At 43.5% G+C, this 26,184-nt stretch overlaps 1 protein-coding gene and 1 long non-coding RNA gene across 2 annotated transcripts in view; both read right to left on the bottom strand.

The window, feature by feature from the left end:
- Nucleotides 1-11,813: 11,813 nt before the first annotated feature.
- Nucleotides 11,814-12,999, bottom strand: LOC147979009 (uncharacterized). Its single transcript, XR_015618447.1, has 2 exons — nt 12,466-12,999; nt 11,814-12,135 (listed from the first exon to the last, which is right to left on the bottom strand). It is a non-coding gene; the product is annotated as an uncharacterized LOC147979009 (long non-coding RNA).
- A 454-nt stretch (nt 13,000-13,453) lies between these two features.
- LOC125543430 (uncharacterized) overlaps nt 13,454-26,184 on the bottom strand; it is an 80,148-nt gene continuing 67,417 nt past the window's right edge. Inside the window, exon 3 of the mRNA XM_087546671.1 lies at nt 13,454-13,874. Within this exon, the coding sequence (XP_087402797.1) occupies nt 13,781-13,874 (94 nt within the window). The 3' untranslated portion in view covers nt 13,454-13,780. The remainder of the gene's footprint in view (nt 13,875-26,184) is intronic.

The following is a 26,184-nucleotide window of genomic DNA, read 5'->3' as shown; positions in this document are numbered from 1 at the left end:
AAACTATCAAGTAGTCATCATATTGAGCTAGCCAAACATTCATAACATCTGCATCTGCTCCTGCAATAGGTTTGTCACCTAGCGGTGCATCAAGGACATAATTCTTCTGTGCAGCAATGAGGATAAACCTCAGATCACAGATCCAATCCGCATCATTGCTACTAACATCTTTCAACTTAGTTTTCTCTAGGAACATATCAAAAATAAAACAAGGGAGCTAAACGTGAGCAATTGATCTACAACATAGATATGCAAATACTACCAGGACTAAGTTCATGATAAATTTAAGTTCAATTTAATCATGTTACTTAAGAACTCCCACTTAGATAGACATACCTCTAATCTTCTAAGTGATCACGTGATCCAAATCAACTAAACCATAACCGATCATCACATGAAATGGAGTAGTTTTCAATGGTGTACATCACTATGTTGATCATATCTACTATATGATTCACGCTCGACCTTTCGGTCTCAGTGTTCTGAGGCCATATCTGCATATGCTAGGCTCGTCAAGTTTAACCTGAGTATTCTGCGTGTGCAAAACTGGCTTGCACCCGTTGTAGATGGATGTAGAGCTTATCACACCCGATTATCAAGTGGTGTCTGGGCACGACGAACTTTGGCAACTGTGCATACTCAGGGAGAACACTTTTATCTTGAAATTTAGTGAGAGATCATCTTATAATGCTACCGTCCATCAAAGCAAGATAAGATGCATAAAAGATAAACATCACATGCAATCAATATAAGTGATATGATATGGCCATCATCATCTTGTGCTTGTGATCTCCATCTTTGAAGCACCGTCATGATCACCATCGTCACCAGCGCGACACCTTGATCTCCATCATAGCATCATTTTCGTCTCGCCAATCTTATGCTTCCATGACTATCGCTACCGCTTAGTGATAAAGTAAAGCATTACAGGGCAATTGCATTGCATACAATAAAGTGACAACCATATGGCTCCCGCCAGTTGCCGATAACTCGGTTACAAAACATGATCATCTCATATAATAAAATTTAGCATCATGTCTTGACCATATCACATCACAACATGCCCTGCAAAAACAAGTTAGACGTCCTCTACTTTGTTGTTGCAAGTTTTACGTGGCTGCTACGGGCTTAGCAAGAACCATTCTTACCTACGCATCAAAACCACAACGATAGTTTGTCAAGTTGGTGCTGTTTTAACCTTCGCAAGGACCGGGCGTAGCCACACTCGGTTCAACTAAAGTTGGAGAAACTGACACCCGCCAGCCACCTGTGTGCAAAGCACGTCGGTAGAACCAGTCTCGCGTAAGCGTACGCATAATGTCGGTCTGGGCCGCTTCATCCAACAATACCGCTGAACCAAAGTATGACATACTGGTAAGCAGTATGACTTGTATCGCCCACAACTCACTTGTGTTCTACTCGTGCATATTACATCAACGCATAAAACCTGGCTCGGATGCCACTTTCGGGGAAAGTAGAAATTTCAAAAAATTTCCAACGCACATGCAAGATCATGGTGGTACATAGCAACGAGAGGGGAGAGTGTTGTCTACGTACCCTCATAGACCGAAAGCGGAAGCGTTAGCACAACGCGGTTGATGTAGTCGTACGTCTTCATGATCAGACCTATCAAGTACCGAACATAGGACACCTCCGAGTTCAGCACACGTTCAGCCCGATGACGTCCCTCGAACTCCGATCCAGACAAGTGTTGAGGGAGAGTTTCGTCAGCATGACGGTGTGGTGATGATGTTGATGTTCTACCGACGCAGGGCTTCGCCTAAGCACCGCTACAGTGATATCAAGGTGGACTATGATGGAGGGGGGCACCGCACACGGCTAAAGGATCAAACGATCAATTGTTGTGTCTATGGGGTTGAAATAGGATTCAGGAGAAGGAAAGAGAGAGGAGAAGAAGGAAAGAGGGGGCCGGCCCCCCTTGCCCTAAACCAATTCGGTTTGGGCCTTGGGGGCGCGCGCCCACACTCCCCTTGCTTCCCTCTATTTCCACTAAGGCTCGTATAGGCCCATTAAGCTCCCGGGGGGTTCCGGTAACCTCCCGGTACTCCGGTAAAATCCCGATTTCACCCGGAACACTTCTGACATCCAAACATAGGCTTCCAATATATCAATCTTCATGTCTCGACCATTTCGAGACTCCTCTTCATGTCCTTGGTCACATCCGGGACTCCGAACAACCTTCGGTACATCAAAACATATAAACTCATAATATAACCGTCATCGTAACGTTAAGCGTGCGGACCCTACGGGTTCGAGAACTATGTAGACATGACCGAGACACGTCTCCGGTCAATAACCAATAGCGGAACCTGGATGCTCGTATTGGCTCCCACATATTCTACGAATACCTTTATCGGTCAAATCGCACAACAACATACGTTGTTCCCTTTGTCATTGGTATGTTACTTGCCCGAGATTCGGTCGTCGGTATCTCAATACCTAGTTCAATCTCGTTACCGACAAGTCTCTTTACTCATTCCGTAATACATCATCCCGCAAATAACTCATTAGTTGCAATGCTTGCAAGGCTTAAGTGATGTGCATTACTGAGAGGGCCTAGAGATACCTCTCCGACAATCGGAGTGACAAATCCTAATCTCGAAATACGCCAACCCAACAAGTACCTTCGGAGACACCTGTAGAGCACCTTTATAATCACCCAGTTACATTGTGACGTTTGGTGGCACACAAAGTGTTCCTCCGGTAAACGGGAGTTGCATAATCTCATAGTCATAGGAACATGTATAAGTCATGAAGAAAGCAATAGCAACAAACTAAACGATCAAGTGCTAAGCTAACGGAATGGGTCAAGTCAATCACATCATTCTCCTAATGATGTGATCCCATTAATCAAATGACAACTCTTTGTCTATGGCTAGGAAACATAACCATCTTTGATCAACGAGCTAGTCAAGTAGAGGCATACTTGTGACACTCTGTTTGTCTATGTATTCACACATGTATCATGTTTCCAGTTAATACAATTCTAGCATGAATAATAAACATTTATCATGATATAAGGAAATAAACAATAACTTTATTATTGCCTCTAGGGCATATTTCCTTCACATACACTGTTGATAAGTTGCCTGGGCACTCTTAAGCCCAAAGGGCATAGACACATAGCAGAAGGCTCCAAATGGAGTGATGAAAGCTGACTTCTCCTGGTCCTTGACTGTCATCTTGATCTGATGATAACCTGAATAAGCATCCAGAAAACTCAAACGCGCTCAACCCACCGTAGCATCGATGATCTGATCAATACGGGGGAGAGCAAAAGGGTCAGCTGTACAAGCTTTGTTTAAATCGGTGTAATCCACACACATACGCTAGGTGCCGTTCTTTTTTAGTACAAGCACCGGGTTCGCCAACCACTCCGGGTGAAAAACTTCCACAATGAACCTGGCCGCCAAGAGCCGGGCCACCTCTTCTCCAATGGCCTTGCGCCTTTCCTCGTTGAACCATCGAAGAAATTGCCTGACCGGCTTAAACCTTGGATCAATATTGAGAGTGTGCTCAGCGAGTTCTCTCGGGACACCCGGCATGTCAGAAGGTTTCCATGCAAAGATGTCCCGGTTCTCATGGATGAACTCGATGAGCGCGCTTTCCTATTTTGGATCCAAGTTGGCACTGATGATGAACTACTTGGATGAGTCGCCGGGCACAAAATCAACCATCTTGGTGTCATTAGCTGACTTGAATTTCCACACCGGTTCATGCTCCGTTGTTGGCTTCTTTAAAGACGTCATGTCTGCCGGGTCAACATTATCTTTATAAAACTTTAGCTCCTCTGTTGCACAAACAGACTCAACATATGCAGCATCTCCTTCTTCACACTCCAGGGCTATTTTCCGGCTTCCATCTATTGTAATGGTGCCCTTATAACCCGGCATCTTGAGCTGCAGATACACATAACACGGTCGAGCCATGAACTTGGCGTAAGCTGGCCGTCCAAACAAAGCATGATATGGGCTTTTGATCTTAACCACCTCAAAGGTTAATTTCTCCGCTCTGGAATCATATTCATCCCCAAAGGCTACTTCCAGTTCAATCTTCCCAACTGGGTATGCCGACTTGCCAGGTACCACACCATGAAAAACAGTGTTGGATTGCTTAAGACTCTTATCAGTCAACCCCATCCGACGAAATGTCTCATAGTAGAGGATGTTGATGCTACTGCCTCCATCCATGAGAACTTTAGTGAATTTATATCCACCAACCCGAGGCACTACTACCAAGGCCAAGTGACCCGGATTATCAACCCGGGGAGGATGATCCTCTCTACTCCACACAATAGGCTGTTCTGACCACCGTAAGTAACGCGGAATCACCGGCTCAACGGCATTGACCACCCTCTTGTGAAGCTTCTGGTCCCTCTTGCACAAGCTAGTGGTAAATACAAGATATTGCCCAATATTCAGCTGTTTTGGGTTGCTCTGATATCTGGATTGCTGCTGATTACCTTGGTCGGGTTGTGGATTATAACCTCCCTGGTTACCTGCATGTCCCTGACCGTGAAAGCCGCCTCCACCTGAGCCGGCACCCGGGCCATGAAAGCCGCCTCCACCTGAACCGCCGCAAGGGCCGTGACTTCCATCAAATGCATTTGAATTTTTAAACGCCTTCATGATTGTACAGTCCTTCCACATATGGGTGGCTGGCTTCTCCCGGGTGCCGTGTCTTGGACAAGGTTCATTCAATAGTTGCTCAAGGGTGGGACCTGACCGCCCGACCGAGGGGGTTGCCTACCCTTGCGTCGTTGATTGTTTCCCTGCGCATTGGTGTTAGCCACAAATTCGTCAGCCTTACGTTTATTACCTCCTTGATTTGCCGGGTTATGCTGGTGACGCTTGTCGTTGCCGTTCTTCTTTCCCTTCCCTGTCTTTTCTTCATCAGACACAGGGTCCTTGGTACTATCAGAATCAGCATACTTGACGAGAGCCGCCATCAACTAGCACATGTCATTGCAGTCACGTTTATGCCGCCCCAGCTTCTGCTTCAGAGGTTCAAAACGGCAATTTTTCTCCAACATTAAGACTGCCGAGCCGGCATCCATCTTATCAGATGAATGAATTATCTCCTTGACCCGGCGCACCAAATGGGTTGTGGACTCACCTTCCTCTTGTTTACAATTAGTCAGGTCCACGATTGACATAGGTTGTTTGCATGTGTCCTTGAAGTTCTGAATGAACCGGGCTTTTAACTCCGCCCATGAGCCGATGGAATTGGGGGCAATCCTTTTAGCCAAGTGCGAGTTGTTCCATCCAACATCATAGTGAAATACTTAGCCATTGCCGCGTCACTGACCTCCAACAACTCAATTTCCATCTCATAACTCTCAATCCAAGCCCCAGGCTGCAAGTCAGCCGTGTAATTAGGCACCTTATGAGGCCCCTTGAAGTCTTTTGGCAAGCGCTCATTACGTATGGCCGGCACCAGGCAAGGGACACCTCCGGTTCTCGTGGCCACTCCTGCCTCAACCGAGGTTGTTGGATAAGCTGGAAACATCTGATGAGCCGCCTGCTCTGCTGCTAGTTGAACCGCGCGCTCAGCTTCTTGTCGGATCCTCTCCTGATCCGCTAAGTTAAGGGCTCTAGCCTATACCGGCTCATGCCTGTGCGGCCGGTTGCAGCGTTGAGCATTGCTTGACATATCAGTTGAGTCCATATGCCTACTGTAACTTGGGCTTCGGCTCGGGCGAGGTGTTGAATGGATTCTGTCTCGACTGTAAGAGTACGCGTCCTGCTGCACCAGAGCCGTCTGAAGAAGTTCTCTCACCCTGCGTGTTTCGATTGCCGTCGGGAGTCACCTTCCATCGGGAGAGTCGCCAAACAAGCCGACGCAGCAATGAGGTTTTCCAAAGGATTGGAGAAGTGACCCGGTGGTGTCGACGTATAATGAGGCGGAGCGGTGTATATGCGAGGCGGCTCCACGGTCTGCGGCTGAACCGGTGCTCCGGGTGTCGCGATTCTATTTGCCTCCGGCAGGTTACTTGTCCCGGCCCCGGGTATATTAAAAAGGTTCCTAGGATCGAGCGTCAGAGGTAGACGTGACTGAGTTTTCTGATGCCTTCTCCTCATGACCTCGTTTGACGCGTTCAGATCCACTGACAACCGGAAGGTCTCTACTTGAAGCTGCTGAGCACGGGCGTCTAACGCCGCCCGTTCCACGGCCATCCTGACTTCTTCTGCTGCTAAATTGTCTTTGGCTTGTACCATCTCTTCGCGTACCCGTGCAACCTCCGCGTCATGCTGAACCTTATCCGCCGGCTCCACCACGACAGTCAACAGAGCTGTCAACTTATCCATGAGATCCATTAGTATCTGTGCCGGGGGCGCGCAGGGTCTCCTGACCCGGCCGCTGCCGACCCGGTGGTTGTTGCTGCTGCAGCTGTAGAGTTCTGTCCGGGCTGAGTGCTTACCATGAAGACTCCGGCTCGATTCAGCAGCTCAAAGGGGTCCGGAATACTGCTGCCATCAGAACAGCCCCCGAGCATGCCATCCTCCAGCTGATACATAGAATTTGTCTCACCTGTTGATGATGTAGCATCGAAACAGATGGTCGTCTCACCACCATCCACCGATTCCTTCGAGTATTCACCTCCATGGATGCAACCCACAAAAACACGCCTTACAGCGGGTCGGGCCCGGGCGGGCCTCGCGAGCTGAACCGTCTCGATGATGTTGGTGAAGACGTCCGGCTCAGGGCCCGATTCACCGATCCGGCCAATGAAGACATGAATCCCGCCTAAGGGGACCCGGTACCCGTACTCTATTGAGCCGGCCTCGGGGCCCCAGCCTTCGTCATCGATGTAGAGCTTGCCGCGACGACTCTTGGTCATCCGGCCCACAACGTATCCCTTGAGCCCTTCGAAGTTGCCCTTCAAGAACTCAAATCCACCGTGCGTTGGCCCCACGGTGGGCGCCAACTGTCATGGAATTGTCATTGCAAATGTCCTAGCAAAAGGACTTAGTCGTAGGGCCATCGCAACTAGGAAGCTTAAAGGGGTTAATCGGGACAAAGGACACGAGAGGTTTTATACTAGTTCAGCCCCTTACGATGAAGGTAAAAGCCTATGTCTAGTTGTGTTGATATTGCTAGGGTTTCGATCACCAAGAGGCTAGTTCGCCGGCTTGGTTATCGATCTCTTGTTTCTTGCCCTAAGCCGCCACTGGGTCGTCCCCTTATATACACGGGTTGACGCCTGGTGGCCTACAGAGTCCCGGCCGGCTCATAAAACGTGTCCGGCTCAGTGACTTCTTTTACATGACTTTCTTTACAAGCCTTTCCTTACATACGGCAGTTTGCAATATTGGGCCTTAAGCCGCCTCTAGGCCTTAGGCCTTCTATAATCTTTAATAAACTATCGTCTTGAATGTTTATTAGGCTTCCTTTGTGACCCGCCATTGGGGCTGAACCGGCCCCTCCTGGGCGGGCCATAGCTGATAGCTATATCCACAACACCCCCACTTCACAAAAATTTGCCGTTTTATTCGCCCTCTTTTTCGTTCATCGTTTTCTTGCCAGATCTATTTTTGTGTGCAATCTTGTTTGCCATTATTGTCATTATGGATAGTTCTTCCTCTATTGCATGCACCCCCGAGAACGAGGTTCTCAACTTTAAACAAAGGGGAGGAGAAAATTTAAAAGATGATTGGTATAGAATTTGCAATGCACATAATAGATCTATCTCTAAGCAATCTACCGTTGTTCTTCTTCGTTTTTTTTATGTAGGCATCACCACTTGGTATTGATTCGTCCTTGATATGATTACCGATGGAAATTTCTTGATGTGTCCCTTTCTTGATGGTTTTAATGCTATGGGAAATTTGGTAGGCTCACCACCTCTTATGATTAATAAAACAACTTTGACTCTTGAGCATGTCATGGAAAGATTAGATGATATTGAAAAGAAAATGCTTACTGAAGAGCATATTGAAAACTTGGATAAAAAGATGCATAATTTTTCTACTAAGATTGGGTCAAAAGCGGGAGAAGTTTTTAAGTTGTTAAAAGAAAAGGGGACCATAATTCATGAACCAATTGAAGAAAGCCCGCCCCGATTGATAAAATGGAAGAAATCTTTAGTAATTTAAGCACGGATTTTGCTTCCGCTAAAACTATTGAAAAAACTGCCGTAAAGATTGGCAAGACTACTCAAGTTACTAAGAATAGGGGTGCAACTTCTAGTAATAACAATAAAGAGGACTTAAGATGATTGGTATTCACCCTGATTTTGTTGAAGTTATAAGAGATCCCTTGGGCAAAAATGAATTCTTTAAATTATTTCCTAGGAGTATTGTCATTGAAAAACTTTATGCTAAATTTTTGAAGAATTCTAAGTGTTTGATTAAAGAGTTGGAGAAGGATGACAAAACTTAGATCCTTTGCCTTATGCCTAGCTAGGGGCGTGAAACAATAGCGCTTGTTGGGAGGCTACCCAATGAATAAAATTTATTTTCGCTTTTTGCTTTCTGTTCTTGAGTGTTTGCACAATTATGCTACTGTTATGATTGTGTTTTGTGTGTTTTAATTAGTGTTTGTGCCACGTAAAGCCTTTAGATCTTCTTGGGTGATAGTTGTTTCATCTTGCTGAAAAATAGAAACTTTCACGCTCATGAAAATAATTTTCATTTTTATCCAGAGCATGATAAAATGCCAATTCTTTTTTCAGTAGATTAATATACAAATTGCTTAGGTTGTCCTAATGTTTCAGGATATTTGGAGTTACAGAAGTATTTGAGATATCCAGATTACTACAGACTATTCTGTTTTTGATAGATTCTGTTTTCTTTGCGTTATGCGCTTGTTTTGATGATTCTATGGTTTTATTTGAAGAGTTTTTGCCATAGAAAAGTTGGAATATAGTAGATATAATGCAAGAATAAAATATGAATGGGTTGCAATAGTACTTATAGTAGTGATTTGCTTTCTTATACTAACGGATCTCACGAAGGTTTTGTTGAGTTTTGTGTGATTGAAGTTTTCAAGTTTTGGGTGATGTTACGATGGATGAAGGAATAAGGAGTAAGAAGAGCCTAAGCTTGGGGATGACCATGGCATCCCAAGCTATTATCCAAAGAGAAGCAAGCAACTAAGCTTGGGGATGCCCCGTGTGGCATCCCGTCTTTCTTATAACGACCATCGGTATTTTACTAAAAGCTATATTTTTATTTGTCACATACTATGTGTTTTGCTTGGAGCGTCTTGTATGATTTGAGTCTTTGCTTGTTTTTCTTGGTGTTTTAAGTCGTGAATCCTTGCTAGACACACTTGTTTGAGAGAACCAAAATTATGCCATGACTTGTTAGAATTGCTCTCTATGCTTCACTTAAATTTTTATGAGCTATGGATTTGCTCTAATGCTTCACTTATATCTTTTTTATCATGGTGTGCTTTAATATTTTTAAAGAAATGCTCTCTTGATCCACTTAGATTTAATTGAGAGTTAGTGACATTTTCAAGAAATTCTCTCTTGCTTCACTTAAATTAATTTGAGAGAAAGAAAAAAATTATGCTCGTGATCTTCACTTATATTTGTTTGAGCTTATCAAAAGCAACACATGAAAATCAGTTCCAAAGTGGTAGATATCCAAGAAGGATATAATAAAAACTTTTATTAAGATCATTGGACAAAATAAACTTGATTGTTAGTAATAGTTTTGAGATATGATGATGTGATATATGAGTCATGTTGATGAGTAATTATGCTTTAGTAAGAATATTGGTGTTAAGGTTTGTGATTCCCTATGCAAGCAAGAAAGTCAATAGTTATGCAATGAAATTAGATCCTACTTGTGGTGCATTATTCGGTGTTAATTATGCTTAATGTTCGCTTATGAGATTATTCATTGTTTGGTTGGTCGCTTCTCAATCTTTTGCTAGCCTTCATTTTGCACTAAGTATGATCACTACTTGTGCATCCAAAATCCTTTAAACCAGTTTTTCCACATGAGTTCACTATATCTACCTATATGAGGTATTCTTTTGTCATTCTAAGCAAATTTGTATGTGCCATCTCTAATTTTCAAAATAAATTTCTCGTTTGTGTGCTCGTACCGCTCGCGAGGCGGTGAGGGGTGGCCAATATTTTCCATGCTAGATGTGTTATTCTCACGATGAATGTTTATTCACTTGTCATTGCACAATAGTAAGGAAAAGGTATTAGGGATGCCCAGTCCCAAAATGAAACATGAATTTACTATATGTTTTCCAATAATAAATTCCCTAAAAAGTGTTGTTATGGAAGGCACCTGTGGATACGGTTAGCCATGGAAAGTGAAAGTATGGTTGAAAAAGGAATAAACTTTATTTTCTATTTGGGAACCGCCTATGATATATCTAGCATGGAAAGTGTTGGGAGCTCTAAGTCGTTTTTGTTGGTGGGAAAAGTATGCCTCTCAAAATGTTTTTATCTCTCAATTTTCACTTTGAGCTCTAGCACCTCTACCTACTTCCCTCTGGGAAGGGCCTTTATTTTACTTTATGCAATTTTTATTTTTAATTTGAGTCTCCATCTTCTCTTATAAAGCACCAACTAGGGGGCACTTTGATCGTACTTGAGCATTGGGTGCAGCTAATATGCAATTGTGTTTCATGAATGGATCAATGATTGAGCATGATGCACTAGGGATAACTTATTTTAGCATTGATATTTTGAAAGACATGGTTGCTTATTGATATGCTTGAGTATTTAAGTCTCATGTCAAAACTAGACTATTGATTTGAAAAATATAAAAGTCCAAATGTCCATACTACAAAGAAAAGAATATGAGATGACATGTTAGGTAGCATTCCACATCAAAAATTCTGTTTTTATCATTTACCTACTCGAGGACGAGCAGGAATTAAGCTTGGGCATGCTGATACGTCTCCAACGTATCTATAATTTTTTATTGTTCCATGATGTTATATTATCATTCTTGGATGTTTTATAACCATTTTATAGTAATTTTATATCATTTTTGGTACTAACCTATTGACATAGTGCCAAGTGCTAGTTGCTTTTTTCTGCATGTTTTTTACATCGCAGGAAATCAATACCAAACGGAGTCCAAACGCAGCGAAACTTTTTGTGGATATTTGGACCAGAAGACATCCAGTGGGTCGGAGAAGCGCCTGGGGGTGCTCCGAGGGGAGCACAACCTTGGGTGCCTCCCGAACTGACTCTTTTCTCTATAAATACCCCAATATTCTAGAAACCCCAGGGGAGTTGACGAAAATCAATTCCAGCCGCCGCAGAGTCCAGAACCACACTACAAGAAATATGTCAACTTGTGACCCTCACTATTGGCCGCTGAAAGGTCATAGTTTTTCATTTGCGACCTTTTTGTGACCAAAAACAGAAGGTCAAAAGCTGGCGGTCTTAAACTGAAATTAGTGACCTTCTTTGTGATATGTAAAAGGTCGTTGGTTCCATGACCAAATTTTTGGTCACTAGCAACCTCCCCAGACCACGTAGGCATCCAGCGTAGCAAGCTAATGTGGCACAAGAATCAGCCCGGTCCGATTCGGTGTTTTACATGGGCCGAGCCCAACAATTCAGCCTATTTGTTTTTTCTCATATTAATTTTGGTCAGGTAGATGGGCCAAGCCCAAAAATTAAGCCTTCTCATTTTTGGGCCATGACCTTTTCGGCTAGACAGTTTTATTTTTCTTTTTTCAAAAAAATCCTCTAGTTAGATGGGTCCCATTGGTCAAATTCTAGTAAGTGGGCCCCTTTTTTTCAATGCATTTTTCTTCTGATTTTGATTTGACAGTAAATAAATAATCAACATTTAAATCAACAAACATAAAACATAAGGAATACTTCAAGTAACAGCAACCAGAATCAATCTGTATACAGTGACAATCAATGTTACAATCTCTACAAATATTGGGATCCTGCTCCAGACATCGCACAGGTACAAATTCTACTAGTGTAATAACACTTATACAAGTAGAATCACTGTTAAACATATGCAGTGACAATTGGCACAAACTGGGCCCCTGCTCCAATCATATGAAACATATGCACGACTCAATGGGCAACCATACTTGACTAGGCCATGACCTTCATTACACTGGACTAACAGAATGACAATATGAACTATCATCATGCCTTCCGCGGTCGCCCTGTTACATGAACCAGAAGAGAAGAATCAAAACTTTTGGGGCCAATATATTATGAACAAACCAATCAAAAAACAAACAAGTTCTTTAGAATGATAAGACAAATTCAGCTAGTACAATGCTTTCATTCTCCAGCAAGTTAAAATGAGATAATCATTCATACAAGAAGGTGATGAAAGAAAATAGAGCATTTTACTCATAGCATGCAAAGTATTAATATTCTGACAAACATATGCAAGTGTAAATGTCAACTATCTTACACCCAAATGAATGACTGCTTGTGGAAGAAATATGTTAAACCAGGTTAGTTGTAACGGAGAGGGGCTGACTTACATTGGCCGTAGTGGTCGATTGTGGCCTGAACAAATCTGTTGTAGTCGTCGGGGTATGCGACGTCCCCGGGGAGAATGATCACGTTCGGCGCGCCGAGCTCGAAGGCATGGTTGGCGGCCTGCCACAGGCTCCACTCCTCTTTGCTACCAGGGCAAGGCATGCCCCCTTGGCGGTGTACTGGTAAGCTAGTTTCTGCATGCAGAAGAGAAGATCCCAAGTTGTTTGGAGTTAACAACGAAAGTACTGTATAATGTTTAGAACATGTATATTCAATATGACAAGTAGAAAAGCAGAGTTCTAGCAGAGTAGCATAAGAAGCAGAGGAATTCTGATTCTATAACAAGAGGAAACGGAGTTGTCCTGTGCAACAAGAGGAATTCTGATTCTGTAACAAGAGGTAGAATTAGCATCACTAGCTCTGTTGCTGTTGTTTGCATATTACATAAGTAGTTGTCTGCCTAAGCAAATAGAGAGGTATATGCAGCAAGAACACGCAATGTGATGACACTATGAGTGCACTATAACTCAAAAAGAACATAAATTCATTTGGGCTGATTTGTACATAGCCAAGAAAAACTTCTTACAAATAAATTCATGGAAGCGTATCATCCTTTTAGTCCCTCACCCATATCTCCTAGTAGTATTACATAATGCCTAGTGAGTGATCTAGCAATGTACTGTACAAGAGAGTATATATGTATACGGATTCCTGCAGCCAGCTTCTATCAGTAACATGCATGTATATATTGAAGTAAACGTAACAGAGAGTATCTTTGGAAACATTCAAAATATATTCAATGTTGGAGCTGCATCTTACAACTCAAGGAGCCACATGAAATCCATGGAAGGACCTTACTGTGACAATTCACTTGTATAGTCCTGCCTCATGTGCATAATGCCGTTGCAAACAATTTAGATAGTGTATATATATAGATAGAAAGAAGCGCTTGATCAACAAGCTGCTGTAATAGTGTGTATATATAGATAGATAGATAGATAGATAGTGCACCAATAATTTTTTAGAAGGTAACTGAACTTCTGTGCACACATTTAGATAGAAAGAAGCGCTTGATCAACAAGCTGCTGTAATAGTGTGTGTGTGTGTGTGTATATATGTACATTCTAACAACATGAATGTTCCATCAGGCCATGATCAACTACTCCAAACCATTACATGCTTTGCAAGAAAATAATAGAAAAAGTAATCAGCAGATGACATAATGAACAAGTGAAGGCTTTAAATATCTCCCTGTCAAAGAATCAAGTCAATGAAGGCATGCAGTACAAGGAGGAGCAGCCTTGCATCATCCTTTGCTCAGATCAACACTAGAAAGTGTGCTGCTAAAGCTTGATCAGAACCCGCACGACACAACCTCTCTGTCCCCCACCTCAACTCACCCATGCCGCTACTGCAGTTGGATGTAAGTGTGTAAATACAACATACTTTGCATCATGTATCTAGACTATAGAATCTTGTAGCTAGCAGTACATGAATTCAACTCAATAGTATAATAAACATCCGCTGGAAGTTGTCAAATTAATTCATTCTCTGCTAATTGCCAGAGCAAGTGTTGTAGATAGGATGGTGGTGTCATCCACAATAAGATAATATTGCTCCTACTGAAATACCATTCATTTAGTATGAAAATAACAAGCTTAGCAAAATATAACATTTCATTGAGCACAAGCTTGACTCGTATGACCAACAATTTACTGATTAAAATCACCAATCAGGAACTTAAGAAGAGAAACAGCAGGCATCAAAGTCTCAGGCGCATACGGTGGATGCAATGATCAGCGGCGTTTTGACAAGGTGGGATGTGAAACTAACCAATGACAGCATACTAATTGCGACTGACAGATACAATCGGTGGTCTTGGGGGGTTTAACATGTGGATTCTCGCAAAGCCATATAAAATATTCTAGTAAGATATCTCTCGCTGGAAAATTTTCCATGCATAACCAAACATGCGACCTTCATTTCTTTCCATTGTTTTTATGCCTCTGTTTTGCCAGTAGCTGCTAATCACGTTCCTCTACTTTTTTGCTTTCCTCTGTTTTACAAGGCTCTATTCCGAACAGGCCCTAACCAATGTTTTGAATGGCATGACATGACAAGCTGTAGAAATCCAGGCCATGGACAGGAGAGGAATGAGGTTGTCTTACTGATTGAGGCACATCCTCCCAGCAGATCGGACGCAGCCGACCACCTCGAAGCATCCTAAGAAATAATCGGCAATGGCATTAGCAAGCTAAGAGGAACAGCAGCGGCGGTGGTAACTAGCAAGGAAGACGATGGATACGGACCGAGGAGGTAGGAGACGGGGTAGTGTTGTGGGAAGTCGATGTGGTGGACCCCGTCGACGGCGTAGATCTCCCGGTAGAAGTCCTCCATGGCGGCGACGGTGTCGGGGTCGGGCACCTTGGAGGCGGCGTGGATCCAGGGCAGCCGATGACCGGCGACGGCCAGGAGCGGCCCTCCACGCGCTTGGTGCCGTGCACCAGCAGCGATGCCCATGACTGGTGCATCGTCAGGCAGGGGTTCCGCAGCCCCCCACTGCCTCCCCCCGAGCGCCCTCCGCGCATCGCTGCTCGTAGTGGTCCGTAGAGGAGAGGAGAGGAGAGGGTGGCAGCGGCCAGAATCGAATCGGGGTAGGATTGGAGCAGCGGCGGCGCAGGAACGGCGAGGAGGGACTTGGCATCGGGGCGGCGCGCTGCAAGGCCCGGAGATGCGGGGAGGGAGGGACGCGGTCGGCGGCGGTGGGTGAGGAGGACGGCGAGGTCGACGGTGGGTGGGAGAGGACGGCGAGATCGGGAGGGGCGTGGGTACGGGGAGGAGGTGGCGGCGGCGGGGAGATTGGGAGCAGGGAGAGGGGTGCGATGGGGGGATCTGATCTAGGGTTTGGGTTGTGTGTGTGTGGGGGGGGTATCACTTTTTCTTTTCTTTTTTCTGTAGATGAATGGATGGATGGATGTTGAATGGAGATATGGATGGATGGATGGATGGGCACCATGTCATCGATCCGTGAGAAGAGTATTGATTGGTTCAGAAAATCAGTGATTTAAAATAGTTTTCAAGTACTAAAAATAGAGGGATTTTGTGAAGTAGCTATCAAAACTATTTTGCAAAAGGGTATCACACAAATTTTCACTCAAGTTAGACTACATTTTATGGATGAGCACCAATTCGTATGCATTTCTGATCTTTCTATCTATTTTTAATTATTTTTCGAGTGCGTGAAATGAGTTTTTTTGTGTGAAGGAACTACCATATATTTGCTGCAAAATTGGACCGAATCATTTTTCTAAAATACTAGGCCATAGTTAATTCACAATTGACCAAATGGTTGGGTGTCAAAAGTCTTGATCCACCTCTAGTGAAAAAGACAAATTTCCGTCGATTCAGTAGGAAGCGGGTCAAATTTGAACTGTAGCCGCCTCATAGTTTGCTCTTTATTTTTTCAAAAAATCATTTCTAGGTACATAACTATCTATTTTATCATAGAAACATCAAAAGGTTTCCAAGATTCAACAACTAGCTAGGAACGGTCAAGCCCGTCGTTTTGCCCGCATTTTGAAACGGGCATAAAAAATTAAAAAAAAATTGAAAAACCTTCGCATTATGTCATCATATGTGACCAAGTTTTCAGGAAAAATAATAAACTTGTAATACGACAATTATTTAAAAAAATGTTCTCAGAAATGAGCTATCATGCGTGAAGATTTATGGCTTTCAAGCCAAATGATCAATCTTATGTCCACATTCATGGCATAGTTTGTTCAAATGATCTCATATTGTGCACAAGAGTGCATCTTGTAATTCCAAACAATGTTTCCTAAGGGAGTTTTCATTTTCTTTGCACGGAAAATTCATTTTCTATTTTTCGAGTGCCCGAAATGAGTTTTTTTGTGAAGGAACTACCATATATTTGTTGCAAAATTGGACCAAATCATTTTTATAAAATACTAGGCCATGTTTAATGCACAATTGACAAAATGGTTGGGTGTCAAAAGCTTTGATCCATCTCTAGTGAAAAAGACAAATTCCCGCCGATTCAGCAGGAAGCGGGTCAAATTTGAACTGTAGCTGCCTCATAGTTTGCTCTTTATTTTTTCCAAAAATCATTTCTAGGTACATAACTATCTATTTAATCAGATAAACAACAAAAGGTTTCCAAGATTCAACAACTAGATAGGAACGGTCAAGCCTGTTGTTTTGCCTGCATTTTGAAACGGGCATAAAAAAATCAAAAAATGGAAAACCTTCGCATTGTGTCATCATATGTGACCAAGTTTCCATGAAAAACAATAAACTTGTAACACGGCAATTATTTTTAAAAAGTGTTCTCAGAAATGAGCTATCATGCGTGAAGATTCATGGCTTTCAAGCCAAATGATCAATCTTATGGCCACATTCATGGCATAGTTTGTTCAAATGATCTCATATTGTGCACAAGGGTGCATCTTGGAATTCCGAACAATGTTGCCTAAGGCATTTTTCATTTTCTTTGCATGGAAAAATCATTTTCTATTTTTCGAGTGCCCGAAATGAGTTTTTTGTGTGAAGGAACTACCATATATTTGTTGCAAAATTGGACCAAATCATTTTTCTAAAATACTAGGCCATGTTTAATGCACAATTGAAAAAATGGTTGGGTGTCAAAAGCTTTGATCCATCTCTGGTGAAAAAGACAAATTCCCGCCGATTTAGTAGGAAGCGGGTCAAATTTGAACTGTAGCTGCCTCATAGTTTGCTATTTATTTTTTCCAAAAATCATTTCTAGGTACATAAGTATATATTTAAGCATAAATACATGGTTTGGTGGTGATATGTTGAGGTTTGGACGGTGGCCCAGGGCCCCAACTCCAAAGCGCGTAGACTCGCATGCCCACCGCGTGGTCACAGCGTGACCGTGGCGTTGCCATGCGTTCTGGGAAGCCTAGGCATGTCTAGTAGGTTTGGCACTCCCCGGGTAGATGCTTGGAAGAAAATAACAACCGAAGATTCTCACGAGGAGACCGAACAATGCTCAAACATGAATTAGCACCCCAAGTGTTTGATTAGTGGTACGGGAAATGCACATGGCCAATGGGCCTGAGTTTTGGCCGAGGATGATCATCTACTAAGAACACTATATTGGAAAATTTGAAGCTCAAATGGAGGATCCTAGGTGTCACTTGCTTTGCAACGTACCACACTGGACAGAAATATGAATGTTGAAGCCACACTCACATGTATTATTAGATGGGGCTCAAATTTTGTGGAGAGCAATGATTTGGGAATATAGAAGATGTGGCAAAAATTCAGCTCATTAGCATATGCCTAGCTAGTACTTCCTTCACAACAGTTCGAGTTGAACAAAAACTTTGAAAATTTGCCGAGGAAGATTTACCAGGCAAATGGAGTTGAATATTGTCATGAGGTAATGATTTGGATAGTAAAGAATGCCAATTTTTTGTTGGGTTTCGTAGTAATTTCAAAAAATTTCCTACGCACACGCAAGATCATGTGATGCATAGCAACGAGAGGGGAGAGTATTGTCTATGTACCCACGCAGACCGACTGCGGAAGCGATGACACAACGTAGAGGAAGTAGTCGCACGTCTTCACGATCCAACCGATCAAGCACCGAAACTACGGCACCTCCGAGTTCGAGCACACGTTCAGCTTGATGACGATCCCCGGACTCCGATCCAGCAAAGTGTCGGGGAAGAGTTCCGTCAGCACGACGGCGTGGTGACGATCTTGATGTACTACAGCAGCAGGGCTTCGCCTAAACTCCGCAACAGTATTATCGAGGACTATGGTGGCTGGGGGCACCGCACACGGCTAAGGAATAGATCATGTGGATCAATTTGTATCTTTCTGGGGTGCCCCTGCCTCCGTATATAAAGGACTAGAGGGGGGAGGCTAGCCGGCCAAGTGTGGCGCGCCAGGAGAGTCCTACTCCCTCTGGGAGTAGGATCCCCCCCCCCAATCCTAGTTGGAATAGGACTCCTTGAGGAGGGAAAGAGAGAGGGGGCCGGCCACCTCTCCTAGTCCTAATAGGACTAGGGGAAGGGGGGAGGCGCACAGCCACCTTGGGCTGCCCCTTTCTCCTTTCCACTAAAGCCCACTAAGGCCCATATAGCTCTCGGGGGGGGTTCCGGTAACCTCCCGGTACTCCGGTAAAATCCCGATTTCACCCGGAACACTTCCGATGTTCAAATATAGGCTTCCAATATATCAATCTTTATGTCTCGATCATTTCGAGACTCCTCGTCATGTCCGTGATCACATCCGGGACTCCGAACAACCTTCGGTACATCAAAATGCATAAACTCATAATATAACTGTCATCGTAACCTTAAGCGTGCGGACCCTACGGGTTCGAGAACAATGTAGACATGACCGAGACACGTCTCCGGTCAATAACCAATAGCGGGACCTGGATGCCCATATTGGCTCCTACATATTCTACGAAGATCTTTATCGGTCAGACCGCATAACAACATATGTTGTTCCCTTTGTCATCGGTATGTTACTTGCCCGAGATTCGATCGTCGGTATCCAATACCTAGTTCAATCTCGTTACCGGCAAGTCTCTTTACTCATTCTGTAATACATCATCCCGCAACTAACTCATTAGTTGCAATGCTTGCAAGGCTTATGTGATGTGCATTACCGAGAGGGCCCAGAGATACCTCTCCGACAATCAGAGTGACAAAACCTAATCTCGAAATACGCCAACCCAACATGTACCTTTGGAAACACCTGTAGTACTCCTTTATAATCACCCAGTTATGTTGTGACGTTTGGTAGTACCCAAAGTGTTCCTTCGCTAAACGGGAGTTGCATAATCTCATAGTTATAGGAACATGTATAAGTCATGAAGAAAGCAATAGCAACATACTAAACGATCGGGTGCTAAGCTAATGGAATGGGTCATGTCAATCAGATCATTCTCTTAATGATGTGATCCCGTTAATCAAATAACAACTCATTGTTCATGGTTAGGAAACATAACCATCTTTGATTAACGAGCTAGTCAAGTAGAGGCATACTAGTGACACTTTGTTTGTCTATGTATTCACACATGTATTATGTTTCCGGTTAATACAATTCTAGCATGAATAATAAACCTTTATCATGATTATAAGGAAATAAATAATAACTTTATTATTGCCTCTGGGGTATATTTCCTTCAGTCTCCCACTTGCACTAGAGTCAATAATCTAGATTACACCGTAATGATTCTAACACCCATGGAGCCTTGGTGCTGATCATGTTTTGCTCGTGGTAGTGGCTTAGTCAACGGGTCTGCAACATTCAAATCCGTATGTATCTTGCAAATCTCTATGTCTCCCACCTGGACTAGATCCCGGATGGAATTGAAGCGTCTCTTGATGTGCTTGGTTCTCTTGTGAAATCTGGATTCCTTTGCCAAGGCAATTGCACTAGTATTGTCACAAAAGATTTTCATTGGACCCGACGCACTAGGTATGACACCTAGATCGGATATGAACTCCTTCATCCAGACTCCTTCGTTTGCTGCTTCCGAAGCAACTATGTACTCCGCTTCACATGTAGATCCCGCTACGACGCTTTGTTTAGAACTGCACCAACTGACAGCTCCATCGTTTAATGTAAACACGTATCCGGTTTGCGATTTAGAATCGTCCGGATCAGTGTCAAAGCTTGCATCAACGTACCCATTTACGACGAGCTCTTTGTCACCTCCATATACGAGAAACATATCCTTAGTCCTTTTCAGGTATTTCAGGATGTTCTTGACCGCTGTCCAGTGATCAGCTCCTGGATTACTTTGGTACCTCCCTGCTAGACTTATAGCAAGGCACACATCGGGTCTGGTACACAGCATTGCATACATGATAGATCCTATGGCTGATGCATAAGGAACATCTTTCATATTCTCTCTATCTTCTGCAGTGGTCGGGCATTGAGTCTTACTCAACTTCACACCTTGTAACACAGGCAAGAATCCTTTCTTTGCTTGATCCATTTTGAACTTCTTCAAAATCTTGTCAAGGTATGTGCTTTGTGAAAGTCCAATTAAGCGTCTTGATCTATCTCTATAGATCTTTATGCCTAATTGTAAGCAGCTTCACCGAGGTCTTTCATTGAAAAACTCTTATTCAAGTATCCCTTTATGCTATCCAGAAATTCTATATCATTTCCAATTAGTAATATGTCATCCACATATAATATCAGAAATGCTACAGAGCTCCCACTCACTTTCTTGTAAATACAGGCTTCTCCGAAAGTCTGTATAAAACCAAATGCTTTGATCACACTATCAAAGCGTTTATTCCAACTCCGAGAGGCTTGCACCAGTCCATAAATGGATCGCTGGAGCTTGCACACTTTGTTAGCTCCCTTTGGATCGACAAAACCTTCTGGTTCCATCATATACAACTCTTCTTCCAGAAATCCATTCAGGAATGCAGTTTTGACATCCATTTGCCAAATTTCATAATCATAAAATGCGGCAATTGCTAACATGATTCGGACAGACTTAAGCATCGCTACGGGTGAGAAGGTCTCATCGTAGTCAACCCCTTGAACTTGTCGAAAACCTTTTGCGACAAGTCGAGCTTTGTAGACAGTAACATTACCGTCAGCGTCAGTCTTCTTCTTGAAGATCCATTTATTCTCAATTGCTTGCCGATCATTGGGCAAGTCAACCAAAGTCCATACTTTGTTCTCATACATGGATCCCATCTCAGATTTCATGGCTTCAAGCCATTTTGCGGAATCTGGGCTCACCATCGCTTCTTCATAGTTCGTAGGTTCATCATGATCTAGTAGCATGACTTCCAGAATAGGATTACCGTACCACTCTGGCGCGGATCTTACTCTGGTTGATCTACGAGGTTCAGTAGTATCTTGATCTGAAGTTTCATGATCATTATCATTAGCTTCCTCACTAACTGGTGTAGGTGTCACTGGAACAGTTTTCTGTGATGTACTACTTTCCAGTAAGGGAGCAGGTACAGTTACCTCGTCAAGTTCTACTTTCCTCCCACTCACTTCTTTCGAGAGAAACTCCTTCTCTAGAAAGTTTCCGAATTTAGCAACAAAAGTCTTGCCTTCGGATCTGTGATAGAAGGTGTATCCAATAGTTTCCTTTGGATATCCTATGAAGACACATTTCTCTGATTTGGGTTCGAGCTTATCAGGTTGAAGCTTTTTCACATAAGCATCGCAGCCCCAAACTTTCAGAAACGACAACTTTGGTTTCTTGCCAAACCATAGTTCATAAGGCGTCGTCTCCACGGATTTTGATGGTGCCCTATTTAACGTGAATGCGGCCGTCTCTAGAGCGTATCCCCAAAACGATAGCGGTAAATCAGTAAGAGACATCATAGATCGCACCATATCTAGTAAAGTACGATTACGACGTTCGGACACACCATTACGCTGTGGTGTTCCGGGTGGCGTGAGTTGCGAAACTATTCCACAATTTTTCAAATGTACACCAAACTCGTAACTCAAATATTCTCCTCCACGATCAGATCGTAGAAACTTTATTTTCTTGTTACGATGATTTTCAACTTCACTCTGAAATTCCTTGAACTTTTCAAATGTTTCAGACTTATGTTTCATTAAGTAGATATACCCATATCTGCTTAAATCATCTGTGAAGGTGAGAAAATAACGATATCCGCCACGAGCCTCAATATTCATCGAACCACATACATCTGTATGTATGATTTCCAACAAATCTGTTGCTCTCTCCATAGTACTAGAGAACGGCGTTTTGGTCATCTTGCCCATGAGGCACGGTTCGCAAGTACCAAGTGATTCATAATCAAGTGGTTCCAAAAGTCCATCAGAATGGAGTTTCTTCATGCGCTTTACACCGATATGACCTAAACGGCAGTGCCACAAATAAGTTGCACTCTCATTATCAACTCTGCATCTTTTGGCTTCAACATTATGAATATGTGTGTTACTACTATCGAGATTCAACAAGAATAGACCACTCTTCAAGGGTGCATGACCATAAAAGATATTACTCATATAAATAGAACAACCATTATTCTCTGATTTAAATGAATAACCGTCTCGCATCAAACAAGATCCAGATACAATGTTCATGCTCAACGCTGGCACCAAATAACAATTATTTAGGTCTAATACTAATCCCGAAGGTAGATGTAGAGGTAGCGTGCCGACTGCGATCACATCGACTTTGGAACCGTTTCCCATGTGCATCGTCACCTCGTCCTTAACCAATCTTCGCTTGATCCGTAGTCCCTGTTTCGAGTTGCAAATATTAGCAACAGAACCAGTATCAAATACCCAGGTGCTACTGTGAGCATTAGTAAGGTACACATCAATAACATGTATATCACATATACCTTTGTTCACCTTGCCATCCTTCTTATCCGCCAAATACTTGGGACAGTTCCGCTTCCAGTGACCAGTCTGCTTGCAATAAAAGCACTCAGTTTCAGGCTTAGGTCCAGGTTTGGGTTTCTTCTCTTGAGTAGCAACTTGCTTGCCGTTCTTTTTGAAGTTCCCCTTCTTCTTCCTTTTGCCCTTTTTCTTGAAACTAGTGGTCTTGTTGACCATCAACACTTGATGCTCCTTCTTGATTTCTACCTCCGCAGCTTTCAGCATCGCGAAGAGCTCGGGAATAGTCTTGTTCATCCCTTGCATATTGTAGTTCATCACGAAGCTCTTGTAGCTTGGTGGCAGTGATTGAAGAATTCTGTCAGTGACGCAATCATCTGGGAGATTAACTCCCAATTGAATCAAGTGATTATTATACCCAAACATTTTGAGTATATGCTCACTGACAGAACGGTTCTCCTCCATCTTGCAGCTATAGAACTTATTGGAGACTTCATATCTCTCAATCTGGGCATTTTCTTGAAATATTAAATTCAACTCCTGAAACATCTCATATGCTCCATGACGTTCAAAATGTCGTTGAAGTCCCGATTCTAAGCCGTAAAGCATGGCACACTGAACTATCGAGTAGTCATCAGCTTTGCTCTGCCAGACGTTCATGACATCCGGCGTTGCTCCTGCAGCAGGCCTGGCACCCAGCGGTGCTTCCAGGACGTAATTCTTCTGTGCAACAATGAGGATAATCCTCAAGTTACGGACCCAATCCGTGTAATTGCTACCATCATCTTTCAACTTTGCTTTCTCAAGGAACGCATTAAAATTCAACGGAACAACAGCACGAGCCATCTATCTAGAATCAAACATAAACAAGCAAGATACTAATCAGGTACTAAGTTTCATGATAAATTTAAGTTTAGTTAATCAAATTAATTAAACAACTCCCACTTAGATAGACATCCCTCTAATCCTCTAAGTGATTACGTGATCCAAATCAACTAAACCATAACCGATCATCACGTGAGATGGAGTAGTTTTCAATGGTGAACATCGTTATGTTGATCATATCTACTATATGATTCACGCTCGACCTTTCGGTCTCCGTGTTCCGAGGCCATATCTGTATATGCTTGGCTCGTCAAGTATAACCTAAGTATTCCGCGTGTGCAACTGTTTTGCACCCGTTGTATTTGAACATAGAACCTATCACACCCGATCATCACGTGGTGTCTCAGCACGAAGAACTTTCGCAACGGTGCATACTCAGGGAGAACACTTCTTGATAATTTAGTGAGAGATCATCTTATAATGCTACCGTCAATCAAAGCAAGATAAGATGCATAAAAGGATAAACATCACATGCAATCAATATAAGTGATATGATATGGCCATCATCATCTTGTGCTTGTGATCTCCATCTCCGAAGCACCGTCGTGATCACCATCGTCACCGGCGTGACACCTTGATCTCCATCGTAGCATCGTTGTCGTCTCGCCAAGCTTGTGCTTCTACGACTATCGCTACCGCTTAGTGATAAAAGTAAAGCATTACATCGCGATTGCATTGCATACAATAAAACGACAACCATAAGGCTCCTGCCAGTTGCCGATAACTCGGTTACAAAACATGATCATCTCATACAATAAAATTCAGCATCATGTCTTGACCATATCACATCACAACATGCCCTGCAAAAACAAGTTAGACGTCCTCTACTTTGTTGTTGCAAGTTTTACGTGGCTGCTACGGGCTTAAGCAAGAACCAATCTCACCTACGCATCAAAGCCACAACGATAGTTTGTCAAATAGACCCCGTTTTAACCTTCGCAAGGACCGGGCGTAGCCATACTTGGTTCAACTAAAGTTGGAGAGACAGTCGCCCGCAAGCCACCTATGTGCAAAGCACGTCGGGGGAACCGGTCTCGCGTAAGCGTACGCGTAATGTTGGTCCGGGTCGTCTCGTCCAACAATGCCGCCGAACCAAAGTATGACATGCTGGTAGGCAGTATGACTTATATCGCCCACAACTCACTTGTGTTCTACTCGTGCATATAACATCAACATAAATAACCTAGGCTCGGATGCCACTGTTGGGTTTCGTAGTAATTTCAAAAAATTTCCTACGCACACGCAAGATCATGTGATGCATAGCAACGAGAGGGGAGAGTATTGTCTACGTACCCACGCAGACCGACTGCGGAAGCGATGACACAACGTAGAGGAAGTAGTCGTACGTCTTCACGATCCAACCGATCAAGCACCAAAACTACGGCACCTCCGAGTTCGAGCACATGTTCAGCTCGATGATGATCCCCGGACTCCGATCCAGCAAAGTGTCGGGGAAGACTTCCGTCAGCACGATGGCGTGGTGATGATCTTGATGTACTACAGCAGCAGGGCTTCGCCTAAACTCCGCAACAGTATTATCGAGGACTATGGTGGTTGGGGGCACCGCACACGGCTAAGGAATAGATCACGTGGATCAACTTGTGTCTTTCTGGGGTGCCCCTACCTCCGTATATAAAGGACTAGAGGGGGGAGGCTGGCCGGCCAAGTGTGGCGCGCCAGGAGAGTCCTACTCCCTCTGGGAGTAGGATTCCCCCCCCCCCCAATCCTAGTTGGAATATGACTCCTTGAGGGGGGAAAGAGAGAGAGGGGGCCGGCCACCTCTCCTAGTCCTAATAGGACTAGGGGAAGGGGGAGGCGCACAGCCACCTTGGGCTGCCCCTTTCTCCTTTCCACTAAAGCCCACTAAGGCCCATATAGCTCCCGGGGGGGTTCCGGTAACCTCCCGGTACTCCGGTAAAATCCCGATTTCACCCGGAACACTTCCGATGTTCAAATATAGGCTTCCAATATATCAATCTTTATGTCTCGATCATTTCGATACTCCTAGTCATGTCCGTGATCACATCCGGGACTCCGAACAACCTTCGGTACATCAAAATGCATAAACTCATAATATAACTGTCATCGTAACCTTAAGCGTGCGGACCCTACGGGTTCGAGAACAATGTAGACATGACCGAGACACGTCTCCGGTCAATAACCAATAGCGGGACCTGGATGCCCATATTGGCTCCTACATATTCTACGAAGATCTTTATCGGTCAGACCGCATAACAACATACGTTGTTCCCTTTGTCATCGGTATGTTACTTGCCCGAGATTCGATCGTCGATATCCAATACCTAGTTCAATCTCGTTACCGACAAGTCTCTTTACTCGTTTTGTAATACATCATCCCGCAACTAACTCATTAGTTGCAATGCTTGCAAGGCTTATGTGATGTGCATTACCGAGAGGGCCCAGAGATACCTCTCTGACAATCGGAGTGACAAAACCTAATCTCGAAATACGCC

Source organism: Triticum urartu, chromosome 3A, assembly GCF_056163025.1.
Source record: "Triticum urartu cultivar PI428250 chromosome 3A, HENAU_Tu73, whole genome shotgun sequence".
Classification (NCBI taxonomy): domain Eukaryota; kingdom Viridiplantae; phylum Streptophyta; class Magnoliopsida; order Poales; family Poaceae; genus Triticum; species Triticum urartu.
The sequence above is the reverse complement of the archived record's forward strand: the minus strand, read 5'-3'. Positions and strand labels throughout refer to the sequence as shown.